General features: G+C 34.8%; 2 protein-coding genes across 3 annotated transcripts; one reads left to right on the top strand and one right to left on the bottom strand.

Annotated features, from left to right (window-relative positions):
- Window positions 1–1,130: 1,130 nt before the first annotated feature.
- On the top strand, window positions 1,131–6,517 carry LOC128169145 (uncharacterized). The gene is made up of 3 exons (XM_052835307.1): window positions 1,131–1,292; window positions 3,524–3,676; window positions 4,994–6,517. The coding sequence occupies exons 1-3, from the start codon at window positions 1,232–1,234 to the stop codon at window positions 5,275–5,277; spliced, it is 498 nt and encodes a 165-aa protein (XP_052691267.1). The 5' UTR covers window positions 1,131–1,231; the 3' UTR covers window positions 5,278–6,517.
- A 1,065-nt stretch (window positions 6,518–7,582) lies between these two features.
- Window positions 7,583–25,415, bottom strand: LOC128169144 (gelsolin-like protein 2). 2 transcript variants are annotated; one of them, XM_052835306.1, is made up of 14 exons: window positions 25,306–25,415; window positions 20,842–20,957; window positions 17,863–17,943; window positions 16,187–16,260; window positions 15,925–15,999; window positions 15,697–15,768; window positions 15,265–15,392; window positions 14,736–14,844; window positions 13,018–13,128; window positions 11,389–11,475; window positions 9,829–9,917; window positions 8,989–9,067; window positions 8,539–8,634; window positions 7,583–8,105 (listed from the first exon to the last, which is right to left on the bottom strand). In XM_052835306.1, the coding sequence occupies exons 2-14, from the start codon at window positions 20,846–20,848 to the stop codon at window positions 8,010–8,012; spliced, it is 1,104 nt and encodes a 367-aa protein (XP_052691266.1). In that variant the 5' UTR covers window positions 20,849–20,957; window positions 25,306–25,415; the 3' UTR covers window positions 7,583–8,009. The 2 variants fall into 2 exon arrangements, with proteins under 2 accessions (XP_052691266.1, XP_052691265.1); XM_052835305.1 differs by lacking the exon at window positions 25,306–25,415 and adding an exon at window positions 24,934–25,080.
- Window positions 25,416–26,243: the final 828 nt, after the last annotated feature.

Below are 26,243 nucleotides of genomic sequence, written 5' to 3'. Positions count from 1 at the left end.
AACGGAAGTAATCTCAGTCTTTTTAACCAACCAGAATCCAGGAAATATCTGTTATCTTCTCAAACCAATCGGAAGTCAGGAAACATGTTATCTTGATAAGCACTACATCTGACAAAGAGGTGACGATCAAAAGGAATGGCAATGGCACCTCTCTCTCTCTCTCTCTCTCTCTCTCTCTCTCTCTCTCTCTCTCTCTCTCTCTCTCTCTCCGTGATTGAAAAATACAGAAGTCAGTTGTTATATAACCAATATTCATTTTAGAACTTTAGAATTATTTGGCAGAAATAATGTTTCTTTAAAGGGGAGTGTCTGTAGATTTTTCCTTTATATTAACGTCCAATTCAAACTATATCGACCAGTATTATCATACTTGTACCCAGGCTAGATAAGGCAAACCTAATAGAACACAATTCATACAATTATTTCGGCTGAACACTGTTTAACTAAATCTAATTAGAGCCATTTTAACAAGAGCTTGGACTTTGTGTGTCAAACAGCAATGTGACGTAGGCCTATCGATTTCATTGCTGGCCAGTCAGCCATGGCTCTTTGAAATCAACATGATTTGTCTGGCTTTTGAGCTAAGACCACACAATCGGTGTATATTTCGCGTGAGACCGCGTCATTTTTAACTTGTTTTGACGCAAGAAATAGATAGCTACGTCCAACGGATATTCCAAGGTCTTGTTAAAACGGTTCTAACTGACATAAGCGTCTAAATGAATTCATCAAACGAAAAAAAACAACTTTTTAGCATCTGTACGAATTTTTCATCTTGGCAAAAGGGGCCTATATATATATATATATATATATATATATATATATATATATATATATATATATATATATATATATATATATATATATATATATATATATATATATATATATATATACTTCTGAATATTATATATATATATATATATATATATATATATATATATATATATATATATATATATATATATATATATATAACATGTTTTTGAAAAATAACAATGAAGAGTCCTCGAAATTCTTCACTGCCAAACCGCCGCTACTCCTCCACAAGGACAGCCATAACCACCTTGAATTGTATGCTCATCTTAAGAGAGTAATAAACTTGTTTGGGCTCTTGAAAGCAATAACACAAATATCACAAGTAGCCGCGACCGGAAGGATGCCACTAATAGACGGAAAACAAGGATTCCATCCTGTTTGTTTTTTAGTTGGTCACTGAGCTCCCTCGGACATGGGTGTATCTGGGGTGTGGAGACGGTTTCTACTGGTCTTGCTGATGGAGACTCCGTCAGGTAAGGCGCGAAAGGTTGGTTGGCTGGGGTGGGGGAGGGGGGTTATAATTTATCTGAAGTGGCTTACGTCTGCTGGGGGGGGGGGGGGGGGGGGGATAGTATAATCTACCTGAGTGGCTTTACCAGATGCGATAGGAATTTTTTTTATTCTTCATTCATTCATTTTTTAGTGTTTAACATGAAAACAATTGGTGTGGAATTTTGAATCAAATGATGAAGATTTAAAAATGATGAAGATTTAAAAATAATGAAGATTTTAATATGATGAAGATTTACACCTTTTTTTTCTATATATGTTTTAATGCACGAATTACGTGTAAGAAATAAAACAATACATCGTCGATTGAAACAAATGAATGAAATTGATACCGTTCACATTTTACGCCAAAACTTTGTTCCGAAAATAGACATTTTTATAGAATTTTCATTGACATTTATATTCATGGAGAAAAAATGCCTTACCTTACTTTTTTGATAGTCCTGAGCATATTAAACAATAAACATGTCATTGGAAATATCGATAAGCTGAATTGTAAATAGCTGGGATACCAGATGAGAAGATGCCTGGGCTCGGTCACCTGTATGTCTGAGGCCAATATACCTACCTACAAGTTGTGTACTAGGCAAAACATCCGAACGAAAGTAACATGGGCAAAATAGCATGGTAATAATGTTAGCTGTAGACTGATTACCAAAATATCAGAGAGAGGTAATAGGGAAAGAAGAGAATAGCTGTCAGTGTGCCTGCAAACCGGGTTTTCTTTTGTGTGAACAGTATCATTAATACATTTGTCAACCCTGAATTGATTAGTTACTTGACCATATCGAGAGAAATGGGGTACTATGTATGCAATATTTTTATCAAAAAATGACCAAGTTCAACAGCTGGTATTTTTTTCATAAATTACTAGAAATCAAAAATCCTAACAATATGCACACCTCTAATATAAGTACAACTAATCTTTTCTTGAAAACTGTATGAGTTATCCTTACAATAGGGGTACCCTATATTTTGCCCACAAAATGACGTTCAGTAGCTGGTATAATTAACAATCAAAACTCTATAGGCCTATAGCAATATGCGCACTTCTGATATATGTACAAATGATATCCAAAAGAACATCTTCCTATCTTGAAAACTGTAGGAAGATTAACCGAACAATAAACCTGTTTATTCGCAATCGCAACTTCTCGGGCCTTTCCGGCAAGCTCGGAAAAACACCTCGAATGTATTACCTAGGCGTCCATGACAACCCCCCTTTTTATAAAACTTGATATAAATACAACACATTTTACGATCTGTTGAGATGCAAGCTAGACTTCATTAAAGTAAATGATATACCCTAAAATATAACACAGAAGCGACTTATAAGGCTGTCTAGCCGATATTTATTTTAATGGGATGCTACTCCATTTTGTATGAAATTCTAACATCCGGTGATGTTAATACATTCGAGGTGTTTTTCCGAGCTTGCCGGAAAGGCCCGAGAAGTTGCGATTGGTTTATTCGGTGACTAGTCTATTGTCTCTGTCCTGTAACGGCGACGAAATCTGCGACGTTCAATTTTCTATGAATATACTTTGTTGATTCATGCGCAATGAGCACAAATATAAACGCCTTCACTTGTTTTGAGTGTATTTATTTTTTGTAAGATTAAATGAAACTTTCAATCTTATAATACTTACCCAATTTGATATGTACTTTTGAAAAACAGTCATTTGTATATATCTACTCCTTAATAATAAACAAAACAATCCACAAAGTTTCTGGCACTATATTTTTATCGCGGAAGCTGACCAAATAACATGTTAATATAGGTGTTCCAGGAATGTTTTATATTCCTGACTAAGAGCGTAAAAATAGACTTTATAGCGGCGATACACAATATTTCATACAAATAGACATCATGATGATCAGTATGAAAATATAAATATAAGCAATGAATGTTTATTTTTGGATGTCGTCGGTCCTATGACGAGCGGTATTCTATTTCTCTGCACCGCTTGGTGTGTCATAGGACCGACAACATCCAAAATTAAGCATTCAGTCATGGTTGTTCTATTATCACATTCCCTCCTCCTTTTTATTGTGACAAGTATACGCTGTGCCTCATGGCTGTTCCATTTACCTCCCTTCTCTCTTTATTAGGTGACCACTCTATTATCTCTGCGCTGTTACAGCCTTATGCACGCATGGTTGTTCTATTAATTACCTTCGCTCCTCCTTTCAGTGACAAGTCTCCTATGTCTTCGCTGTAATAGTCTCAGTCACGGCGCACTCTGTGGACCGGATGCTTTGTCTCTTGTCCACAACAAGTCCACTGTGGAGGTCTGTGATGGAACTTGCAGGGTCAACAGAATCCTGTCCCCCCAGGGACACGAAGGTGGGTAATGGTCCAAGATTTTACGCGATCACCCAATATGAATAAAATTAGTCCTTTGGATTCGCTCCCGTAGATCGCATCAACACTTGTGAAATAGTAACCTATGTGAGCGGTCACAAGCACCCCTGCGAATGTTATTGTCATTTAAATTTTAGACCGCCTGGTTTTATTTGACCCTTTCAGTTTCACAGTAAAAATCGCGCTTCGTGTTTATAGTCTATTTCATAGAATCTAGGTATTTGTAGTCAAATATAAAATTTAAAGGTTCATTGATTTTAAACTTTATCTTCATTAATTGGTGGATAAAATGCGTTCTAGAAATAAATGTGACAATTCAAAAAAAAGTTTTTGTCTGCTGTTGAAACAATTATCATGCTTAGTAGAGATAATTTTCGATCCGCGTCTGACCTAGTAATAGCATCAATAGTGAAACAGACTATTCTATTTTATGCAGAATGCATACGTTGCTTGAAAACGGCTACAATATAACATGTTTTTATGCAAAACAGACACCCAATATTTTTTTTAAAACATTGTATTGCTCACCACAAGCATCAAAAATGGCTATGATTTTATTAAGCAACCCAATGTTCATATTTTCAACCACTCTACGCGTGGTTGAACACGAACGATAACTCTGTTCTGAATGTTATCGTTTAATATAAATAACCGCTAGATGGTGAATTAAGACAAACATCTTGAAAGATTTTCATGTTTTAATATAAATCAAAGTAGGATTTGATATGAAAAAACGACAAGTACTTGCATATTTTGAGAATTTTATCCGAACAATTATACTTCCGCTCGAAATTTCACAGGAACTGAACAAATCTCAGTGAAGTCTCGTGAACTTTCATTCGAGCACCTCTGGATTTATTACATACTTAGCAACGATAAAGAAAACATTCCGAACACATTCGCAGGGGTGACAAGGATCTGAGTTAATCATGGTTTTGAATGTTATGTCAGTGAGTCGTTGAGAATCAATAAATGCATGACAAATCCAAGCTTTAACTAGAAACAATGTAGTTTAGTTTCAACGATTTAGAATTTGTTATTAATTTGTCTTTATCAAGATATTGTACTTTAACGTAATAATCACTTTTATGATACTTATACACTTCGTACAGTTTAGGTAGTTATAAGTTTTATGCGATGATCTAAGGGGGTTTTCGGACAAAAAAAATAGTGAAATTATCAAAAATAAGCATCGACCCCCCCCCCCCCCCCCCGGCAAAGATCTCAATTATCAATTTCTAGCAGATTGCGTAATTTGATGATAAGTAGACTTTATAACTAATCATTGTACCCTTGTAGTCCATCTGAGAGATTGTTCAAGGACTAAGAAGACCGGATGTGTATCAAAGAACTTTACATCGCCGGGCGGAAGAAAAAAATCACTTCCGGGGAAGCTGTGTCAGTGTGACCGAGACCTTTGTAACGTTGACTTCACGTACGGCAGGGAGAACCGGGCGGTCGTTTCCGCTCGCTTCCAGATCCCTGATCCACTTCCGACCCCAGCCGGAAGTAAAGGGATACCATTATTGCCAAATGACTTGATTTTCTCTTTTATGTTCATACATGTATTTTTGCTGATTTGAATTTTTTCCTCTAACCAGTGCTTACTGATATTTTCCTAAACGAATTTACAGAGCCTGGTACCCGGTAGATATTTTGTTGATATCATCAAACATGTTCATTTATCAAATATTCTATTATTTAGAAGTCAAACCCCATCTTACGTATTCTTTTTTTAAAAAAACATGGTGACGCACAAAGTTAATTAGCCTAACCCATGATTAAGCAAATATCGAATTTTTACACGATTTGTATAGTTGAGTTTCCCTTCTGCTTCATAGCCGCGCAAGCTCAGGGGAATGTAAATACTGCAGCGTGGCATATATCATGAGCCAGCGGCCTCTCATTGAAACCTGATATCATAAAGAACTTTATTACATACCAAGTAATAAATACAGGTTTTGTGCATAGGTGATACAGATGACATCACAAAACTCGTATCGGCCTCCGGGGCTGGTACAGGTTATCAGCCCTTGGGCTAATACGGATTCGTATCACACCCCTTGCGAGACTCCTCTGCCTTCTTTCATTCTGTATTTGTGCATGTTTACAAATAAATATTTGTTACAATCGATATTTATATATAAGTGCAGTTTAAAACTATGGGGAAATTCTAGTTCTGTAGCTACATGTTTGGTAAAACAGTAAGATACATTTTTATTTAATACATGTACAGACTACTTTCAAATACTATTTAAAATCAATTTGTTCAAGCAGGGACGTATATACTAACTGGTAGTATATACGTCCCTGGTTCAAGCTGATGTTTTTTCTTAAATTTTATTACTAAGTATGTAATAAATATAATAATATATGCCCTTTTTCCATATCACAGCCTGTATAAAGCCCTCGACCAATATCATACCTCGGGCCTCCGGAGTGAGGGCTGATATTGGAGTCTCGGGCTGTATTATTCTCTACATATATTATTTAGATCCACTCTGTAAATGCAGACATCGAATAGCTTCAGGATCAATTTTTTTTTCTCATTGTGTTAATCCCATTGCAACTTTTTTTTAGACAGCGATCGTGTTCAAGCGACACTAACATTAATGTCCAAAACAACTCGGTTTGGTTTGGTTTTAGTGCATTTCTAGATGAGTTTTAATGACTTGTAAACTGATAGATGATGAAATTTGATGCGTGAAACCATCTGCATAATAAAATTTGGGGGTTTTTTTCTCTTAATTCCGTTGTCATTTTTAAAAAGTAAAACATCTATTTTGAATCCCCATTTCCTTTTAATATGCGAAAAATTATTGACTAACACTCAAACTACCTGTTTACGCAACACATCATCGCATCGTATCATAATGCAAGCCAATAAGCTTCGTTCAAGTTTTGTTTAAAGTCACATGCAGTTCAAATTTATTCTTATTTAATAAAGAAACAGTTCATTATTCATGTTAGTTTTAGTTGTTATTCAATACACTATTTCCCAATGTAAAAAAAACACGAGCTAGGTAAAGTCATCTATATTGGCGAATCTCTTAGTTGCTTAACGGCATCGCATGTGCATTAAGGTCAACTCAGTAAGTACATTTTAGCAAATTCAAAACCTTTGCCTGATTTATCAAAACTCGAGTCCAACACCGGACACACGTCATCAGGTAAGAAATATTTTCAAAGATGTCAGGATTGCAACCCTTCTAAAGGAATAAATTCATGATACACCATCCCCCCTTCCCCTGATGAGTAAAGTGCAAAGCTAATTAAGATGCAAGCTTATTTTTTTTCTACAAACTTTAATAAATCTATGCCGCCAAGTGGCGCCAACAAAGAATACCAATCTTTAAGTAGTTATCTTTCTAACAATTTGATTATTAAAAAGTATTCATTGCCTTTCAAAAGCGACCTTGGATCCACGACAATCATTATAGTATAGAAATCGATTCCATATTATAGAACTCACCAAACTCGCGGCATTCATTGAAAAAATGACCCTGGTTCAAGATTACAACACACTATAGATGACTTTTACGAAAGATGACTTATTTGATAGGTAAAAATGTCACAATTATCAAAGTCTTGTAGAGAATACGGTTTTGACTTCATAAATTTATGTCAAAGGCCATCTACAAATGACTTTGCAAGATTAAAACAAACAAATTGGAATACGAAATTGTGGGGTTTTTTGTTTTACTCACAAGACCCCAGATTTGTTTACTTTCCTCCTTGAAGTAGTTATGATAATTGTCTACTATAGGTAATTTGGCGTATTCCAGGATGCAAGAGACATACAGGGCTGTACCTCCGAAGGATTTCTTGGTGGGAGTGTCTATCAGATCCAGGTGTAATAGTATCAACAGACCAACACAAACACTCCTGCACAGAAATATTGCTGCTCAAGTTTATTAAATATCTTTATATTCTAAGTCTAAATAAATTATTGCAAAATTCTGATCTATTGCACAGAGAGAATAGGCACTACAAAGAGATAAAGAAAGAAAAACAAGACAAGTATGTAAATAATGATTGAACTAGGCTAACATTGATCTTTTAAAAAAAATATATGTCAAAAGTAGAACAAAAACTTTAACGGATGTAAATATAAACCTGTATCCATACATGACTGTAAAAGTCGGGTCCCTGTTTTAAATTGATCCAATCTCTTACCAATACACTAAACACTGAAACCTTGAACAATACAACTAAAACACTAAATATTGCTGATACTGACTCCAGCTATCTCTCTGGAGATCTTAGAGCAGATCCTAACTCCGCCTCTTTGTCCTCGGCCTTTGGCCTCGGGGCATTAGGCACTGAGGGCCAAGCGGATCTGTTTATCGTGTTTCCCCTCGGCCAGACAGGCCACACTCAGTAATGGATGGTCAGTGCTCTGTAGGTATTTCTGAAATAAACAGCAGTCAGCAGTCAATAACACAACTTATATTTATGCAGCGGTCACTTCGCTAGAACTACTGACATACATTGGTCGTCAAACTGAATGTCCTACAAACACCCAGTCAGACACTGTGCCAGGTACTGCGGTTTGTAGAATTCCAATTTCCATCTGGCAAATTTTGCAATGTTTGCAAAAGCCTTGTCATCAATATTATCATGAACTTGCTAAAAATGGTAAAAGTAGTGGTGTACACATGCATTACTCTCCTAACCCCTTTTACCACTGGTAAACTGTAGACAAAAGTAGAACCGAATTAAATTTGGATTACACGCTCTACTTACATTAATATCTTCACATTGTTACAAAAACATTGATCATTGCAAGCAACTTCATAAGGTATTATTAATTTTTACATGATCATTTTATTACAAGTACTTACATGAGCATAAGCCATAGCGTTCTTTCTCTCGGCCATTGAGGTTTCCTGCCCAATCCACACAATGATGGCTTTCTTGGTGTCAACAATGAACACATCCTTAAAAATATATAACATGGATAAAGCAACTAGATCATCAGAAAAAAAAATCATATAGCAAACTAAGTGAGGTCTTAGCTAAGTCAAGCTTATATTTACAAGTCATTAGGAATTGTTCATTTTTAAAAATTAAATTTGAGTGCTTTGATAATCAATCATTATTTGTAGGTTCAAATGCATGATTTAAATTTATTTGTAAGAGTAAAGAATCAATGATATTAGATAGAAGGTAAATAATAAGTTTTCACCTATCTGTCCAGGTAATGTACTATTAAGACCTCACTCTTACTCCCTAGGTATGGTACTAATGATGCTTTACCTATCTGTTCAGGTAAGGTACTGTTCAAGCCTTACCTTACTGTCCAGGTCTGAGGTAGACACGGCCCCTGACTTTTCCACTTTGAAGGTCAACTGTCCTGAGGCATCAGACAATCTGAGGACAGAAAGTGTGCATAAAATATAAGTGAGACAATCTGAGGACAGAAGGTATGCATAATATTGAATCAGACAATCCAAGGACAGAAATCGTCTATGGATATAGTGCATGAAATAAAAGACCAACTTTGAATTTCTAGAGCCCATGAATGTATATCTAGAGAAAGTAAATAGATTGCGTTCTTGGGAAAATTTACAGAAAGAGTGAATTTTTTAAAATCAATTTCATGTCATCATTGTTTTAAGAATAAATGGATTAAAACTTCCCTTTGGAAATATTTGAGTAAATTCAAGTGATTCCTGGCGGCATCTTCTAATTTTAGTTTTTGTGGTAAACATTAATGATACACAGTACATGTTATGGACAATATTAAAATCAATCACAACTTCTTGGACCTTTCTGGCAAGCTCAGAAAAACACCTCTGAGTCAAATGTATTACAAAGGCATCCATGACGACCCCCCTTTTAATAAAACTTAATAATTAAAAACAATACAACGCATTTTATGATCTGTTGAGATGTGAGCTTATCTTCATTAAAGTCAGTGATATACCCTAAAATATACCACAGAAGCGACATACAATGCTGCCTGGCCGATACTTATTTTAATGGGAAGCGACTCAATTTTGTATAAAATTCTAACATCTGGTAATGTTAATACATTCGAGGTGTTTTTCTGAGCTTTGCTGGAAAGGCCGGAGAAGTTGCGATTGTATTAACATACAAATTTGCCATAGACTTATTTTTCCTCCCCTTACCGGAAGAGTTCTATATTTGTGTCCTTTGGTTTCAAGTTTTCAGCTTCATCTGGGACATCATCCTCTGTCAGGGCGTGGTAAAACTCATGCTGTCAAAACGATAAATGTCGTTAGCATTGGAGAAATTCATATACACTTTGGACTGTTAAATGTCCATTCCTTTCCCATGCACCTATTTTTTCCCCATCCTCCACCATTAGATAAGCTAAGCATGCAAACTGTGGGGATGACTCCCTCCCTTCTGCCTACCTCCCCCTAAAACAAACCTAACTGATATGAGGCACATGTTAAATGGGTTTTATCCTAATTTAAATCCGCCTCTCTGATACATACATACTATAATATGATTGCATAAACTTTTTTTGGAAGAACCTTATGACAAAGTTTCTTTATATTTGAGTCCATTATATTTGCATCCAATTGTGATCTATAAATTTACTGGATTAAAAGACAAAATGAGAATAATTTACTCTAGACTAATAATAACATAGAACCCTTCCTCCCTGCGACCATCCAATGTCTTAGACCCATCTATGTTTCTATAAATATTACAATGACGAATTCTAATAATGGATGATGCTTAATATTTATTGTCAAATTTTTGAAGCACTAGTGCATGTAATTTCTCAAAATTGATAGGCTTTAAGGGTTGACTTTTAACCCAATTGTCTTCTGTGTTAAAATTAAAACTATGACAATATAATTATTATTTTCAAATAAAGAATAACATTCTCAAAAGGTTTAAAACATATAACATTAAAATTAGAATGGAATATATTTCTTTGATTAAGAAAGAAATTGTGTACATTAATTTACTTATCCAGACTAAGGGATAAATGATACATGAACTACAATAGTTTTTTTTATAAAAGCATGATAGAAGTTGTAACATAATTTGAAAGTTGTTTTTATAAATCCACATTCCCACATCAAATCATATCATACATATATATTCAGTTAACTATCGGTATAGTATTAAGCAAGGCCTACTGTATGACACAAATGTCTGATCTACATATTTCATTTAAGAAATTTATTTGTTATCAATTTAATACTTTAAAAAGTCAATTTTTGCATACTTGATATTTCAGCGCTGAACGTAGCTTATCACCTGTTCATTGAATCATTTTTTAACATTCATAAACTTTGGAAATATACAATTTTAAATACATAGAGATATTCAGTTCCTGATGTGGGTTCCATATTTGATTATCTTTAAATATTAATGATATGTCTTATACAGAAATAATAGTGTATGAGGAATGATATTGTATAATGCTTTAATACCAAGGATAACACTGAATGACCGGGACAATGTGAGGTTACCATTTATACACTATACACACAGCTATTGGATCGTTATGACTTTTACTTCTCTTGAGCCCGGACAGACTCGCATACTCACGTTTGGGCTGTCGGACATGAGTCCTTCATCAATGACAGCCGAGCGAGCCTTGCCATGACGCTCAGCTCGGAGTTTTAGGATATGCTGCATGGCCTGCACAACGACACATTGCAGCGAGTTATTTATAGAACAGATGGTTGCTAAGCAATACTTACACTCTGAGATAGCCCCTCCTCTTCCAACACTTCAGACTTGGCTTTGCCGTGGCGCTCGTCTTTCAAGGCAATCAGATATTGCATTGCCTGATGTGTTGTGTTAGAAATATCAACATTATTTAATGAAATACCCTCCATGTAAATAAAATAAAGCTCTTATTTTTTTTACACAAAATATCACAAGTATAAAACACTCATATGTCTTAAAATAAATCCAAGTGTTAAACTAATCAATAAGTTCAATTTTTTCTTTCATAGATATTAGTGAACATTTTTATCTTATTAAACATTTCAATTGAAAACACTCAATAAAAATGATCTCTGTCTAAATTTTCCAATATACAGGTACCAAATACTTCAAATCTCAATTAGAAAAGAGAGAGTTATTGAAACTATTCTTTCTGAATTTGCATTTAAAAAAACAGGCCACACCAATATAATTTCTTGTTCGTCGGAGCCTGCACGCTCATTTTCAAATAAAACTATACAATTTATATTATTATTAACTTTCGGCATCCAGGAAATTAAGCACTGTTTTCTGTTCTATTTCCGCTCTATTTTTCACATTTTAAATAGTTTTAATCTATTTATCAGAAACAAGTAGAGAAAAATATAACCGTCACAAATTCATTTATATGCCGCCTAAAAATTTTGACTATAGGAAACAATAATTTTATTATTCAATCGTTCTCCCGCTCATATTTTTTTTTACTGGATGTCCAACGAACAATAAATTATATTGGTGTAGTCTCATTTTTAAGTGATAACTCATTAATATTTTTAATGAAATATTCTTTGAAGCAAATAAACCTAATCCTCCATCTAGTCATTTTTTTTTAAAATCATAAACAGTATTGTACTTTTTGAATAAATAAATTTCTGAGAAAAGTTTGTCATCTATATATTTGGGGTCTTTATTTAAAATTTAGTGTGACACACCTTCATTCTATATATTTGTGGTCTATATTTTAGGTTTAGTGTGACACACCTGTCTATATATTTACAGTCTATATTTAAGGTTTAGTGTGATACACCTTCATTCTCTATATATTTGCGGTCTGTATTTAAGGTTTAGTGAGACACACCTTCATTTTCTATACATTTGTGGTCTATATAAAAGGTTTAGTGTGACACACCTTCATTCTATATATTTGCGGTCTGTATTTAAGGTTTAGCGTGATACATCTTCATTCTCTATATATTTGCAGTCTATATTTAAGGTTTATCATGACACACCTTCATTCTCTATATATTTGCGGTCTGTATTGAAGGTTTATCGTGACACACCTTCATTCTCTATATATTTGCGGTCTATATTAAGGTTTAGTGTGACACACCTGTCTATATATTTACAGTCTATATTTAAGGTTTATCGTGACACACCTTCATTCTCTATATATTTACGGTCTATATTTAAGGTTTAGTGTGACACACCTTCATTCCATATATTTGCGGTCTATATTAAGGTTTAGTGTGACACACCTTCATTCTATATATTTACGGTCTATATTTAAGGTTTAGTGTGACACACCTTCATTCCATATATTTGCGGTCTGTATTTAAGGTTTAGTGTGACACACCTTCATTCTATATATTTGCGGTCTATAATTAGTGTTTAGTGTGACACACCTTCATTCTCTCGTCCTTGTTGCTGCTTTTGCCGTTCCACTGGTAAATAGTCAGACCCAGGTCCAGGATGAACACATCTCCACTATCCAGACGTTTAGCATTTCGAGGAACCTGTAACCATAGCAACAAAATGAGTTATAATGGTTATAAAGGACAACGTAATAAATCCATCTTTGATAATGCTCCTAATATCAGTGTTTTGACTATTTTAGACCATCAAAACATGCTCCAAACAATTTGCCCAATGACTTTTCCATGATCATATTAACATTTTGTTGAAATAATTTGCAGGTCAAAAAAAAAAAAAAACTCACTAAAGATTAAATTTTGGAGAATTTTTATACAAGCATCCATACAACACTTTACGGTTCCTGATGACTGATAGCTGAGTGTGTTTATGAGCACAAGTTCAGTTTTTACCTTAAACATCCCTACGAGGGTAGGTTTAGGCAACTCCGAGTTTAATGACTGTCAAAATTATGATCAATTTAAAAAATGGGTTTTTTTTAAAGAAAACAGTACTGAATATTAATACCAAGGGAATGTGTTCACCAAGATATTATTTTTCTACTTCGGAATCGACTCGATCTTTGAAGCTGCCGTGCCATGGTAACACGTGACAGTTAAAAATAGATCACTTTTTTACCTTAACAAAAAATCAAAAGTGTAACACTACCCCGAAGTTCATTTGTATGTTTGCTACAATAATTCAATCGGCAATTAGTTCATGTTTATTAGTATTACTGCTAGATACCTATTGTTAATCGCATGAAATAAATATTGTAAATATTTTTCGGAAACCCTCTCAACTTCTATAATTTCATTGTAAATACTACGTATTTTTCATTTAAAACAACGAAGCACAGGATTCTAGCAGCACTTTTCAAGTAGTTTAGGTCATATACCGTTGATATTTACGAAAGTCATCTTTCATATTATCCGGGGTAGTGTTACACTTTTGCCTTTTTTTGTACACACTGACAGAGGAAAGGCTGCTCAAGCCATATAAATGTCGATCTGCTTACCTTATAACACTCGCTGATTAAACAAAATACCCATGCCTGTATTATCCTGATTATATCCTAACTGACACTCATCTAAATCTTAGGTATCTGTATTAAATAAGTCTTATTTCGGCATTGTTTACACTGCATTCCGATGATTTGTCTCCCGACATGATCTTCTCTATTTGACATGCTTGTGACGTCATCAATGATAATTATACGTAATAGAGAGAAATGGAAGATATATTCAGTTAGAAGAGTTTCTAGTGATATTTTATGCGTGAAGTTTTTATATTTTAAACCAGAGATAAAGTAAAAATTGACATGTTTCTGAGTAAAATATGACATCATGCTGCTTATTGTGACGTCATATCGATCAGAGGAATTTGATCGCTGAGAGTTGCCTTATCATACCCGCGTATTGTCTTGAGTTTTGGGGGTATTTAGGAGCATCCATGCACTATTTACCCAAGGCGTGTTCAACATCATGAGCGCTCACCAAACTTTGTGTTGCAGGTAGAGGGAATTTTAGCAAAAGCTTACGAGCGCTTACTCTGTAGAACATGCCTCTGCTTCTGTCATGAAAACCAACCTTTAAGGGTATTTAGGAGCACCCATACACTATTTATTTAGGAGCACCCATGGACTATCTACCTGTTTCTGTCGGAAAAACAAACTTTTCAGGGTATTTAGTAGCACCCGTGCAGTATATACCTGTTTGACCTCTACCCTCTTCCTGGTGCCACAGAAGTGGAACAGTCGGGGAGTGTACTGCTCGGGGCGAACCTTGTTAAATCCGGTGTCTGCCCCTCCCTCAAGGATTCTGAAATAGTGATGAAAAAAGGAATAAAGAGGCAGAATCATCATGATGCCAAATACAGATTGAGTTTCAGATCTGAAATATGATAGAAAGCATCTTATGCTGACATTGGGAAACATCAATTATATCAGTGGTGACTCAGTATCCATTGAATTCATGTATTTGTAAAAACTAACATCACATGCAGTTTTGTACAGGGATAATTCATTTTCAAAATCAGCATAAGTATTTTTGAAAGCTCAATAATGCAGACACCGAGGAAAAAAAGTAAATTCAACAGAATAATGCATATAGCATAGTTCATCAGATGATAACTGTAATATTTTAGATACAAACTTATTGATACAGCAATGCTTTATGAAGAGACTTGAATATAGATATATCACTCTGCAGGGTAATATGTATCACATAATATGGACTTACGTGATTGTATCGAAGTAGGACAAGAAGAGATCCGACTCAAAGCCCTGCACCTCTCTGTGCTGAATCGGTTTGTCATCCAGAAACGTGTCCAGCTCCACTGTCTTGTAAGCCGCTGTACCATACTCATCCTACCATTAAAACAATTATTGTAGACTTAATGTATTACAAAATGTAAATGTATATGTCTTAAAGGCATCTCCCTGTCTCCGTCTCTCTCTCTCTCTCTCTTCTCTCTCCTTTTTTCAATCACATTCTCTCTCTGTTCCTCTCTTCCTCCTTCCTACTTCTTTCTCTCTTCTTCTTTATCTATCTTTCTCCTCTCTTTCTTCCCCTCTCTCTTTCTCCCTGTCTCTCTCTCCATCTCTCTCTCTCTCTCTCTCTCTCTCTCTCTCATTTTAATTCTCTGTCCTTCATTTTCTCTCTCTCTCTGACCTGGGTGCTGTATTTTCCAATCCAGAAATGGACATCGTACAACAGTTCATCCCCATCCTCTTCCTTGTAGGTCTGTCAAACAAACAACAGTCGGAGCTTTACATAAGAGATTGTTCCTTACAGGAACTCATGATGAACTTTTCATATTTGATTAATTCAACACGTAAAAAGAACTTTAAGAATTAATTTTTGGAAATATTATTTATCCAAAAGAGCATGCATACTTACATTTAGAATTATGTATGAGTCCCCATTGTAAAATTTCCCATAATCCTCTTTGGGCCAGGAGGTAACCTTGAATTTCTAAAAATAAAAAATATTCATGTATATTATACTTAATTCTTAAAATAAATGTTCTATTCAAAACACTCCACACTCATACCAAATTTCTCCAGATTTGTAATAAGGGCTTCTGAACAAACCCTTTCCACACAGTTTTACAAACCTGTTTCTGACCAATTCCTTTCCACCTATAGGTTATTAAACTTACCACAATTCTCCAGATCTGTAACCCGGGTTTCTGACCGATTCCTTTCCAGGCAGGCTCAGATTCAGCCGACTCCTCTGTAAGATTCAATGTCAAGGCATCAGCATTTACATCACTGTCTCTATGTAACTTATTACTCTAATTTGTATACCAGCTTTTATTAGCATGTGACAAATCTTTGCAAGATTCTTAAAAATCGGAAATTATATATACTGTGGAATCATCATTGTTCGTGGGGACCAATGCTTGTGACTTTCATGGGTAACCCTTGCCCACAAATTTACAACCTCACGAACGTATATGCACGAACATGTTTAATATTCCTTTACGAAAGAGAACTTGCTACCAAAGAAATTATATAAGTTCTCTCTTGTGACTTGTTTCTCTATAAGTTCTTACTTTTCCCTATTTTCTCATTTACTTTTTACTTTTGATTTGTTTCTCTACAAGTTCTAACTTTTGACAAGTTTCTCATTTACTTCCTACTTTTAACTTGTTTTTCTACAAGTTCTTACTTTTGTTCTTACTTTTGATTTGTTTCTCTATCAGCTCTTACTTTTGATTTGTTTCTCTATCAGCTCTTACTTTTGACTAGCTGCTCTATAAGTTCTTACTTTCAACTTGTTTCTCTATAAGTTCTTACTTTTGACTTGCTTCTCTTTAAGTTCTTACTTTTGACTTGCTTCTCTATAAGTTCTTGCTTTTGACTTGTTTCTCTATTAGATCTTACTTTTGAGCTGTTTCTTTATAAGTTCTTACTTTTGACTTGTTTCTCTATAAGTTCTTACTTTTGACTTGCTTCTCTATAAGTTCTTACTTTTGACTTGCTGCTTTATGAAGTCTTACTTTTGACTTGTTTCTCTATAGATTTTTACTTTTGACTTGTTGCTCTATAAGATCTTACTTTTGATTGTTTCTTTATAAGTTCTTACTTTTGACTTGTTTCTCTATAAGTTCTTACTTTTGACTTGTTTTTCTATAAGTTCTTTCTTTTGACTTGTTTTTCTATAAGTTATTACTTTTGACTTGTTTTTCTAAAAGTTCTTATTTCTGACTTGTTTTTCTAAAAGTTCTTACTTTTGACTTGTTTCTCCATAAGCTCTTACTTTTGCCTTGTTTTACTTTTGACTTGCTGCTTTATAAGTTCTTACTTTTGACTAGCTGCTTTATAAGTTCTTACTTTTGACTTGTTTCTCTATAAGTTCTTACTTTTGACTTGATTTTCTATAAGTTCTTTCTTTTGACTTGTTTTTCTATAAAATATTACTTTTGACTTGTTTTTCTAAAAGTTCTTACTTCTGACTTGTTTTTCTAAAAGTTCTTACTTCTGACTTGTTTTTCTAAAAGTTCTTACTTTTGACTTGGTTCTTTATAAGTTCTTACTTTTGCCTTGTTTTACTTTTGACTTGCTGCTTTATAAGTTCTTACTTTTGACTTGCTGCTCTATAAGTTCTTACTTTTGACTTGTTTTACTTTTGACTCGCTGCTTTATAAGTTCTTACTTTTGACTTGCTGCTCTATAAGTTCTTACTTTTGACTTGTTTTACTTTTGACTCGCTGCTTTATAAGTTCTTACTTTTGACTTGCTCCTCTAAAAGTTCTTACTTTTGACTTGCTGCTCTATAAGTTCTTACTTTTGACTTGTTTTACTTTTGACTCGCTGCTTTATAAGTTCTTACTTTTGACTTGCTTCTCTGTGTCTGATCCAAACAGAGCCATGTTGCTGTCCTTCCAGTCATATTGTTTGGCTTTGATTAAACCTACAATCAAAAGTTAATTAACAGTCAGTTACTCAAATCATAGAAAGCACTACAACAACAGCGCACTGTGTGCTGCTAAAGCACAGCACAGCCCTAATTTCACTGAGACTCAGGCTTTCTGGGACTATATCTTAGTTCTTGATGACTCTCTGATTCTAATTTTCACTTCTATATGCTAGCTCTGATTGACATGCATATCATATACAGATTATTACACAATTTTATATCACATCCTATGCAGTACCAGGCATCAAATAACTGTGCTATTTTGTCATTTTGTACTACAGCTGTTTCAGCATACAAAGACAACATTTAAAAAACAAACAGCCTGTTAAAAAGTTCAAAGAGATATGAACTTGTTTGGTTGTGATGTCAAATCCTGTGAAGTCCAAAGATGACACATAATATCACATAAATATATGGCATCATACTCTCGGATTTGAATTATCATCAATTACGTTATCTCCATGTTGACTTTAACAGCATTAAGTAACAAGACAGAAGTGTTTTATGATAATATAATAAAGGAAGATCTCCTAAGGCGTGTTCACCACATGGCAGGGTGCGTGCTCACGAGCGCTGGCCATATTTCCCAACTGCTATATGCACTGCTGAAAGATGTAAAATAGGGGAATTTTATTTTAAACCTTTGCGGTTAATATCAGTTACCAGTGTTACTTGGGATGGGGAGTTTTTAGCTGACATCCAATAGGAGGCAAAACAAACTTCCTACAAGGAAACGAATATAGTCTTTGTCTAAAGGGGCATTCTGAGTTTGTCTGAGCTAAGTTCAGGTAAACTGCATGTGGTTTTAGATGTTACATAACTGTCTCTTAGCAAAGTTGTCGGGGATTTACACTTGGTAAACATTCATTCTATTTTAATCTTTTTATAGCAGGAAATGAATGTCAAATCCTTGTTTACATTATACGCACAATCAAGCTAAGGACTTGTAAAATATACTTTTTTTTAAACATATACGGAAGTTGTATTCCTATCATAGTCTTATCAAACAAATATTAAGTTTGATGTTTTTTTATTATCTTGCCTAGACCTCTATATGGATCTTGCTATGTACTATATACACACTGACTCTGATAGCATATTATTCCGGATTTCCTCTGTCACACTGCTTCATACAAGAAAATTTTTCCTGTTGATTGTGAACCTGGTTAGTCAATGTCTTGGCTAAGTGGCTGGCTAAGAGCACATCATCAAGTAGTCAATGGATTGGGGCTAGCAATTTGTACTTCCTGTGCATTTAAAGTGGACAGGACACATATATTTATCATCTCAAAAATACCAGTCCATGGGCTAGCCTGATGCATGCATATAGCCTATATTAATTTAGAGACATGAGTTATTTAATCCAGGATTACAAGTGCCTGAGCCTCCTCAGGATAGATGATCCTGTTTCTATATGCAAATAAATATGGCATCACCCACACATAGTCCTGTATAGAAAAGACACACCTCTGTTCGTAGTTAATACAGTTAATTGTTATAGAAATATAATCATAACAGGAAAAGGACACACAGAGGTCAAAGCCACGTCTCTCTGCCACCATCAAACCACTCCTATAGGAGTTATTCTGCATCGTCATCATATAAAATCTTAAAATTTTTATTTTATTTGCATCAATTGCTGATTGACAACCACCAATATATTTAGATGTATAATGTATCGACTTGTAGTCTGTAAAATCTCATAATATAACTGTATTACTATAAACATCCTAAATTTGTACAGTTTTATGTTTTTGCTTATATCAGTGGTTTTAATTTCATGTAAATTAAATATTTCATTGTTCAACCAAACATATACAAGGTATACATTTATCATTACATGAAACAGTATTCAAAATGACACTGTGTAATGTTTAAGTTTGACAGTACCCAATTTATTATGATGAAGGCGATGTGAGCCTTATCTCTCAACTAGAGACCAAATATACCCGGTAGGTAAATTATGACACAGAAGTACACCACAATAGCAATATAAAACATGATATTAATGATATAGACTGCTAACAACTTTCTCTATAACATTTTTTGCAGATTTTCTAAATGAAATTATACTCATTCTGTTAATCATCGCCTTATCCTTGAGCAAGAAAATTATACAAGATTTGCTACATATAATTATTATTTGCCCTCATTCTTGCAAATACTGAATCTCTAATCATGAGCTTCTGCACTCCTTTAATGTTCTTGGGTAAAAATTTTAAGTAGCATACATGTAAATTAGTTAATTGTTTGGGTGCAGTCTTAAAATAAAGTCATTACATCTAAAGACTGGTTTACAGAATATTTTTAAATGTTAGTCAATTAGACAAAAATGTTGCTTTTGGTATTGGGCAATTTAACACATCTTTGCCCTCACACCAAATAACAAGTATAAACTGTTTATTGAGATATTTACACTCCATAATACACCAATAAATAACTACTTCATTAGAGTGATTACTACGATGTTAATGAAGTCAATGGCAACTCGTAAAATCCTATGGCAGCCACAGGGTGTAAATTCAATATACTTCCATTAGCATGCTTGAAAGAACAGTAAATGCACTGTACCTACTCAGTATAATATATGTGGCTTACATCCCTCACAATGAACAATTATTCGACCTATGGTCATTTCTTACAGTGAGAAATAATAAGGGGCCTCAGAAGTCTACCGTTATAACAACGCTTTACTTATATTCATTTAAACTAAAATGCATACTTAAGTTGTCTATGGTTATAAAAAGGGCAGAAGCCTCTCAAAACTTTTTGTAACAACTTGATAATGCTGTAGAAATTACATGACATCAAGTGCTGATTAAAATCCAACTGAAGTATATTTAAACAGTGCAGTAGTAATGCAATGAAATCTGATAAAGTGTCGGTACATACCTGTCATCTTGCTGGGATTGTGACACTTGTGGTGAAACAGGAAGTAATTGGTGTATTATACTGCCTAGTGCTGAACTACGCCCCGCTCAGATCCTGTATGTGCTCGCTAAAGGAAGCTGAAATATCATAAAGAAAGACATACACACACGTTAATAAAGATGTTCACATAGAGAGCACATTTATGTATTCATCATTCACCACAGCTAAACATGGATTGAGGTCACAGACTCTATAAACATGCATCAATCAAGGAAATTGTCCCTTTTATTTTAACAACAAACTATAAATGTGAATATTGTGTGCCATTGGACTTTGCTTTGTGTAATTACTGGTAAACTGTCATTATGTGCAAGTTACAACACAAAGTTTATAGGGGATGACACCTTGTTCAGACATTCAGCACATTATGTGCAGAAATTATGAAGGAGACTGCTAGCACATTTAGTGCAGATGATAACACACAGCTTGTTAAGGAAAAACTTTAAATGTCTGCATGAAAGGAACATTTTTTGTACATGAAGACAACATGCACTTTCTGCAGCAAACAGCACTTTGTGTGCATGGAAAAGCATGTTGCCTTAGAGGAAAGAACACTGCACGTACAGAATAGCACATTGTTGCAAGGGGACAGAACACTGTGTGCACAGGATAGCACATAGCTGCAAGGGAACAGAGCATTGTCCATAGGATAGCACAATTTGCCGCAAAAAGACAGAACACTGTGTGCACAGGATAGCACATTTCTACAAAGGGACAGAACACTGTGCATAGGACAGCACATTGCTGCAAGGGGACAGAACATGAATGGACCTGTAATTGTTACATAAACCAAGATAACACACATAGCACATCTGTACTTTTGACAATTTACATGTGTTGACACACTATAAAAGTATTCTGGGTTATTTCCCACCCCACCCACCCCCCCCCCCCCCCTATAATTTTCGCTCTTCTACAATTATATAGAGTTTTGCCCTGTTTTGAATTCACCCAGGCACTCGTGATTAAAGAGAGATTATTTGTGACACTGGAATTCGCCCAGTTTTAAATTCGCCCACTGGCACTCCGGCGAGTGGGGGGGGGGGGGGGGTGAATATTTCCCTGTATATAGCATTAATTGTTCTTCATGTAAATTATTTCATGTGAAAATAGCATACACATGTATATTGCACTTCATTTTTCTGTGAACTCTGTATAAATTTACATGATCGTTTTCCCTTACAGTGTGATGCTTTTGGTGCTGGTACTTCTTTCCCACCGAATGCACTTCTTAGCATGAATTTCCTTTGTGTGAATTTATTGTGAAATTTTTAATGAAATATTTGTGGGTGCATGCTTTTATTGTTCACTGCTAGACAAAGTCTATGCGGGAGGAAATAACAATAAATATTTATATCTTTGTCAACACACCTGTTATTTACACATAACTTGCAATTAACTTTTCCTCAATTTAATTTTTGTCAAGCATTCTGATAATTTCATTAGACTTTCCTTCCTGTCAGTTACATGTTTTTTGCTAGAAATAGTCTTCTTCCTTAAGTGACGCATAAATCAAGAACAATAAAAATATCAGTTCGACAGTAGAAAATATCCCCAGTACACACACACACACTGGTACAGTCAGAATACAATTAGGAGGAATCAAGTTCCCTGGAATTGTATTCATATTATATACTGTAAATTCCTAATTAAACGCGAGGAATTAATATCCGCATAAAATCGCGAGAAGCACCCTCCGCAGAATTTAAAATCTCGCCATTATTTTCTAATAGTTGAGAACCAGAAAGAGAAAAAAAAATTCCACGTTCGCGATTTTATATTCCCGCGATTTAATTCAAACCAGCAGGATAGCAGAAATAAGTACTCGCGTAATATAAGGAATTTACAGTTATTAGATGGAAATTCTTTTAGTTATTTTGCATCTTTGACAAAATCATGGGTCTTTCACAGGCTCCCATTATAGCAGGAGCTTACTCTGCTAGGTTATGTATTTTTTCTGCAATATGTGCGACCTTCATGGCCCTCAAGAATGATCATATAAAGTTTTTTATTGTTTAAAGCTGAACACTACTCATAAATAGGCACCGTCACACAGATATAAACCCTTCAATTTCGTTACACCCGACTGGACACCTGAAACTCGTGGCTGACGTGTATAAGTATTCCTTTCTTAATCTTTGGATTTTATGTAATTTAAAATTCTTATTTTGTGTGTATATTCTGTTTATAAAATATATTTTGACCAGTTTATTTGATGTTGGTATTCTCCTGGCTTGAAAAAAGTGTGAGCGAGTAACACGGCGAGACAAGATGTACATCCACACAGGTGAGACCTCTACAACGAAATACTTTTAACTGCTAAGAGGTCCTCAGCTTATATAGGGGTTGTAGGGATAACGGTGGTGAGAGAGAAATATGGCGGACAGTGCCTATTTACGAGCGGTGTTCAGCTTTAAGTAATCTCCAAACTAGAGTCACCTAATGGATCACTGGGGAGAGTTGCTTCCCTTTCCTTTCAATTTTACAACAAGCATGATCCATGAAAAGTTCAGTTGATAAGAAATATCAAAAGGATTATTGTCCAAGAATTTGTGCTGATTGGGGGGGGGGGGGGGGGGGGGGGGAGGGAGTCCCTACTGGTATAGTGAGCTTGATGGAAGTTTTTGTGACTCACTCAGGTTATAAATGCAGCTGAGTTTTTATACCTTTATACCCAACAATTAATATATATTAAGAATAAGCATGATAAGGAAATATAATATTTATGAGATGTAAACAGGAAATGTTCAAACATTGTTTGTTGGCTTTATAATATTTAATATATATCTACAAGTACAAGTTAACTCGCGGTTTCAGCAGATACCTGGTGTATTACCGTGGACTATATTGTTATGGTGGCCTAGGGCAATGGAATGACCTGTTCATAACAACATACTGGTATATGGAAAACACAACAACAATACACCCAGTGATGGTTCTTACTGCTGTACAAACATCTTTTATTTCACGCTACATGTAATCCAACACTTCTAGCTATTTTTTCTTTCCTTTATTCTTTCTTTCATAAAAAACTTAAAAGGGGATATTGTGAGAACTTTAATAAAACGGCTTCCGACAGGTTTCCATTATTAGAGAAAAAATATGCACGTTTTTCATCATAAAAACACAATGGCTATTTATAGGCCCCACTTCCTAAAGCTGTTTAAAAAATGAGATATTAATTTTTCTCTCAAGTTCCAGCCATGTAAGCATGGATCAATCTTCAACTCAAACTGAACTGCTATGAATCAATCTTCAACTGTTGAATGAATCAATCTTCAACTGTTGAACCGTTTATTGACGTTCAACCTGTTGCCACCATTCACAACCATTTAGATCGCTAACACCGACATTGTATCTACCAGCCAGTATTCATCTTAGCTTTAATATATACTTATGAATTTTGAACAAAATTAACAACTATACAGTAGATTAAACTATTTGAAATTTGGCAGTGAGTATATTATTGGGCTAATTCCAAATTAAACTCTTTAATTAATCAATTAATTTAAAATCATATAAGAGATAATAATTTTGTGAGGCGCAGTCTATATAGCAGTATAATCACAGAAAATCCTCCAAGGTACCCATGCTCTTAACAATGCTTTCTTTTCTACACCAGCCCCTGTGGTACATGTATAGATATTGATGTAGTATACCAATTATTGAGTCTTTATACTTCACCAGTGTAGAGAGTTAGTGACATGCTATATCAATGAAATCATGCTCATGCATTTCCTGATACAATATATAATAATAACAGCTCAATCAAGTATTTCCTGATTTTTTAGCCTACAAATAGTTCAATCCGTTTAAATGCATCGTTATACAATTACATACTAATCTAACATTTTAAAGTGTAGCAATTAAAACCTTTAACGTTTTAATCACATTTCGGCATTTAAAAAATAATTAGTGTTTACTAACAAAAACATCAACAGAGAAAATTCGGTTCTTTGATGCACAGAAATAAAGTAACATACACATGCAGTTACATTGACAGAGCTAACAGTATTGACATGCTGTAGACATGTAAGATATGCATTAACTCACCTGTTCCCGCTAAGAATTAATCAGCAGCAAAAAGCAACTTTTCTTGTTTTGCCGATAAATAGCTATATAGCCTATACTGGCTATCGGAGTTTAGTCATGCATGCAACGATACATTGCGAAATGCACGCCCCCGATCAACACGTCGTCAGCTCTCTCTCTCTCTCTCTCTCTCTCTCTCTCTCTCTCAAAGCTATAGTTAGGTGATCTGGCTTAAAGCTGTTAAAATAACTTTTTTTGAGTATTTGCTCAAACATATCAGTTTTTACTCTTAATAATTTACATATAAATATATTTATATTTCACTATATAATAGTTATTTAGCAAATATACTGTATACTTTTAAATAACATAAAATATGAAAAAATTACTTACAGTCTGTATACTTACTTCAGGATCTGTTTACACAAACATATCTGGTCAGCAGGAAGGTCAGATCAAAACAGAAAGGACATCTCGCAAAGAGAGGGAATTTAAAGGACCAATGAAACTGAGAATTCAAAAAAAGAATTGACCATGTGATATAAACAGGTTTAACATGCACTGGCCATAATGAACATTGTGATATCGTAATATATAAATAACTACTACATGTAGTATATAAATACACTGTAGCTATTTACATACTGTTAGGCGCCGTTGTACATAAAATTGTTTATATTGACAACTTATAATTGTATAGAACTCTTAATTAAACATTTCATGATAATGTAGTGATTGTGGACTTATTCTATGTACGGGCTGTTTATAGCCCGTGACGTCACCAAGCGGGAGTTCCAGCACGAGATGCTTTTACCGCCAGTTGGAGATCTGGAGCCGGCTAATACAGACGCCTGACGTGTTTAGGACGAGGCGACCGGCGAGTCCAGCGGTACCGGACCTACGGATCATTATTATTGTACATATTAACTCAATAAATACTACATTGGCGCCCAACGTGGGGCCCTGGACTTGCCGGATATTCCGAGGAAAATTTTTTTCCCGTACAGTAAGCTGTAGACTTTTGTTGATAGTTCGTGTTGAGGCCGCCATTTTGGAGGCCACCGCGTGGTCGAATAACTTGCCAAGAAACGTGAATTTTTCCATTTCTGCAAAGTTAATTCGAAACTAGACTGACATTCCAGTGTTTGTGCTAGATTTCGTCGGACATTGTTGCATTTTTATTTTTCACTGTTTTTGTGTGTTGACCACGTGCCATCAAGTGCACTATTTTGCAATGAACAACACGTTAGAAAACGCATTTGCGGACTTGGGGTTAGGTGATAGTGATAGCGATGACATGATCACGCCCGTAGGTCCAATCGGGCGCGCGT

This window comes from Crassostrea angulata, unplaced genomic scaffold (genome assembly GCF_025612915.1).
Source record: "Crassostrea angulata isolate pt1a10 unplaced genomic scaffold, ASM2561291v2 HiC_scaffold_102, whole genome shotgun sequence".
Classification (NCBI taxonomy): Eukaryota; Metazoa; Mollusca; class Bivalvia; order Ostreida; family Ostreidae; genus Magallana; species Magallana angulata.
Note: the sequence above shows the minus strand (reverse complement) of the source record. Positions and strands in the feature narration are given on the sequence as shown.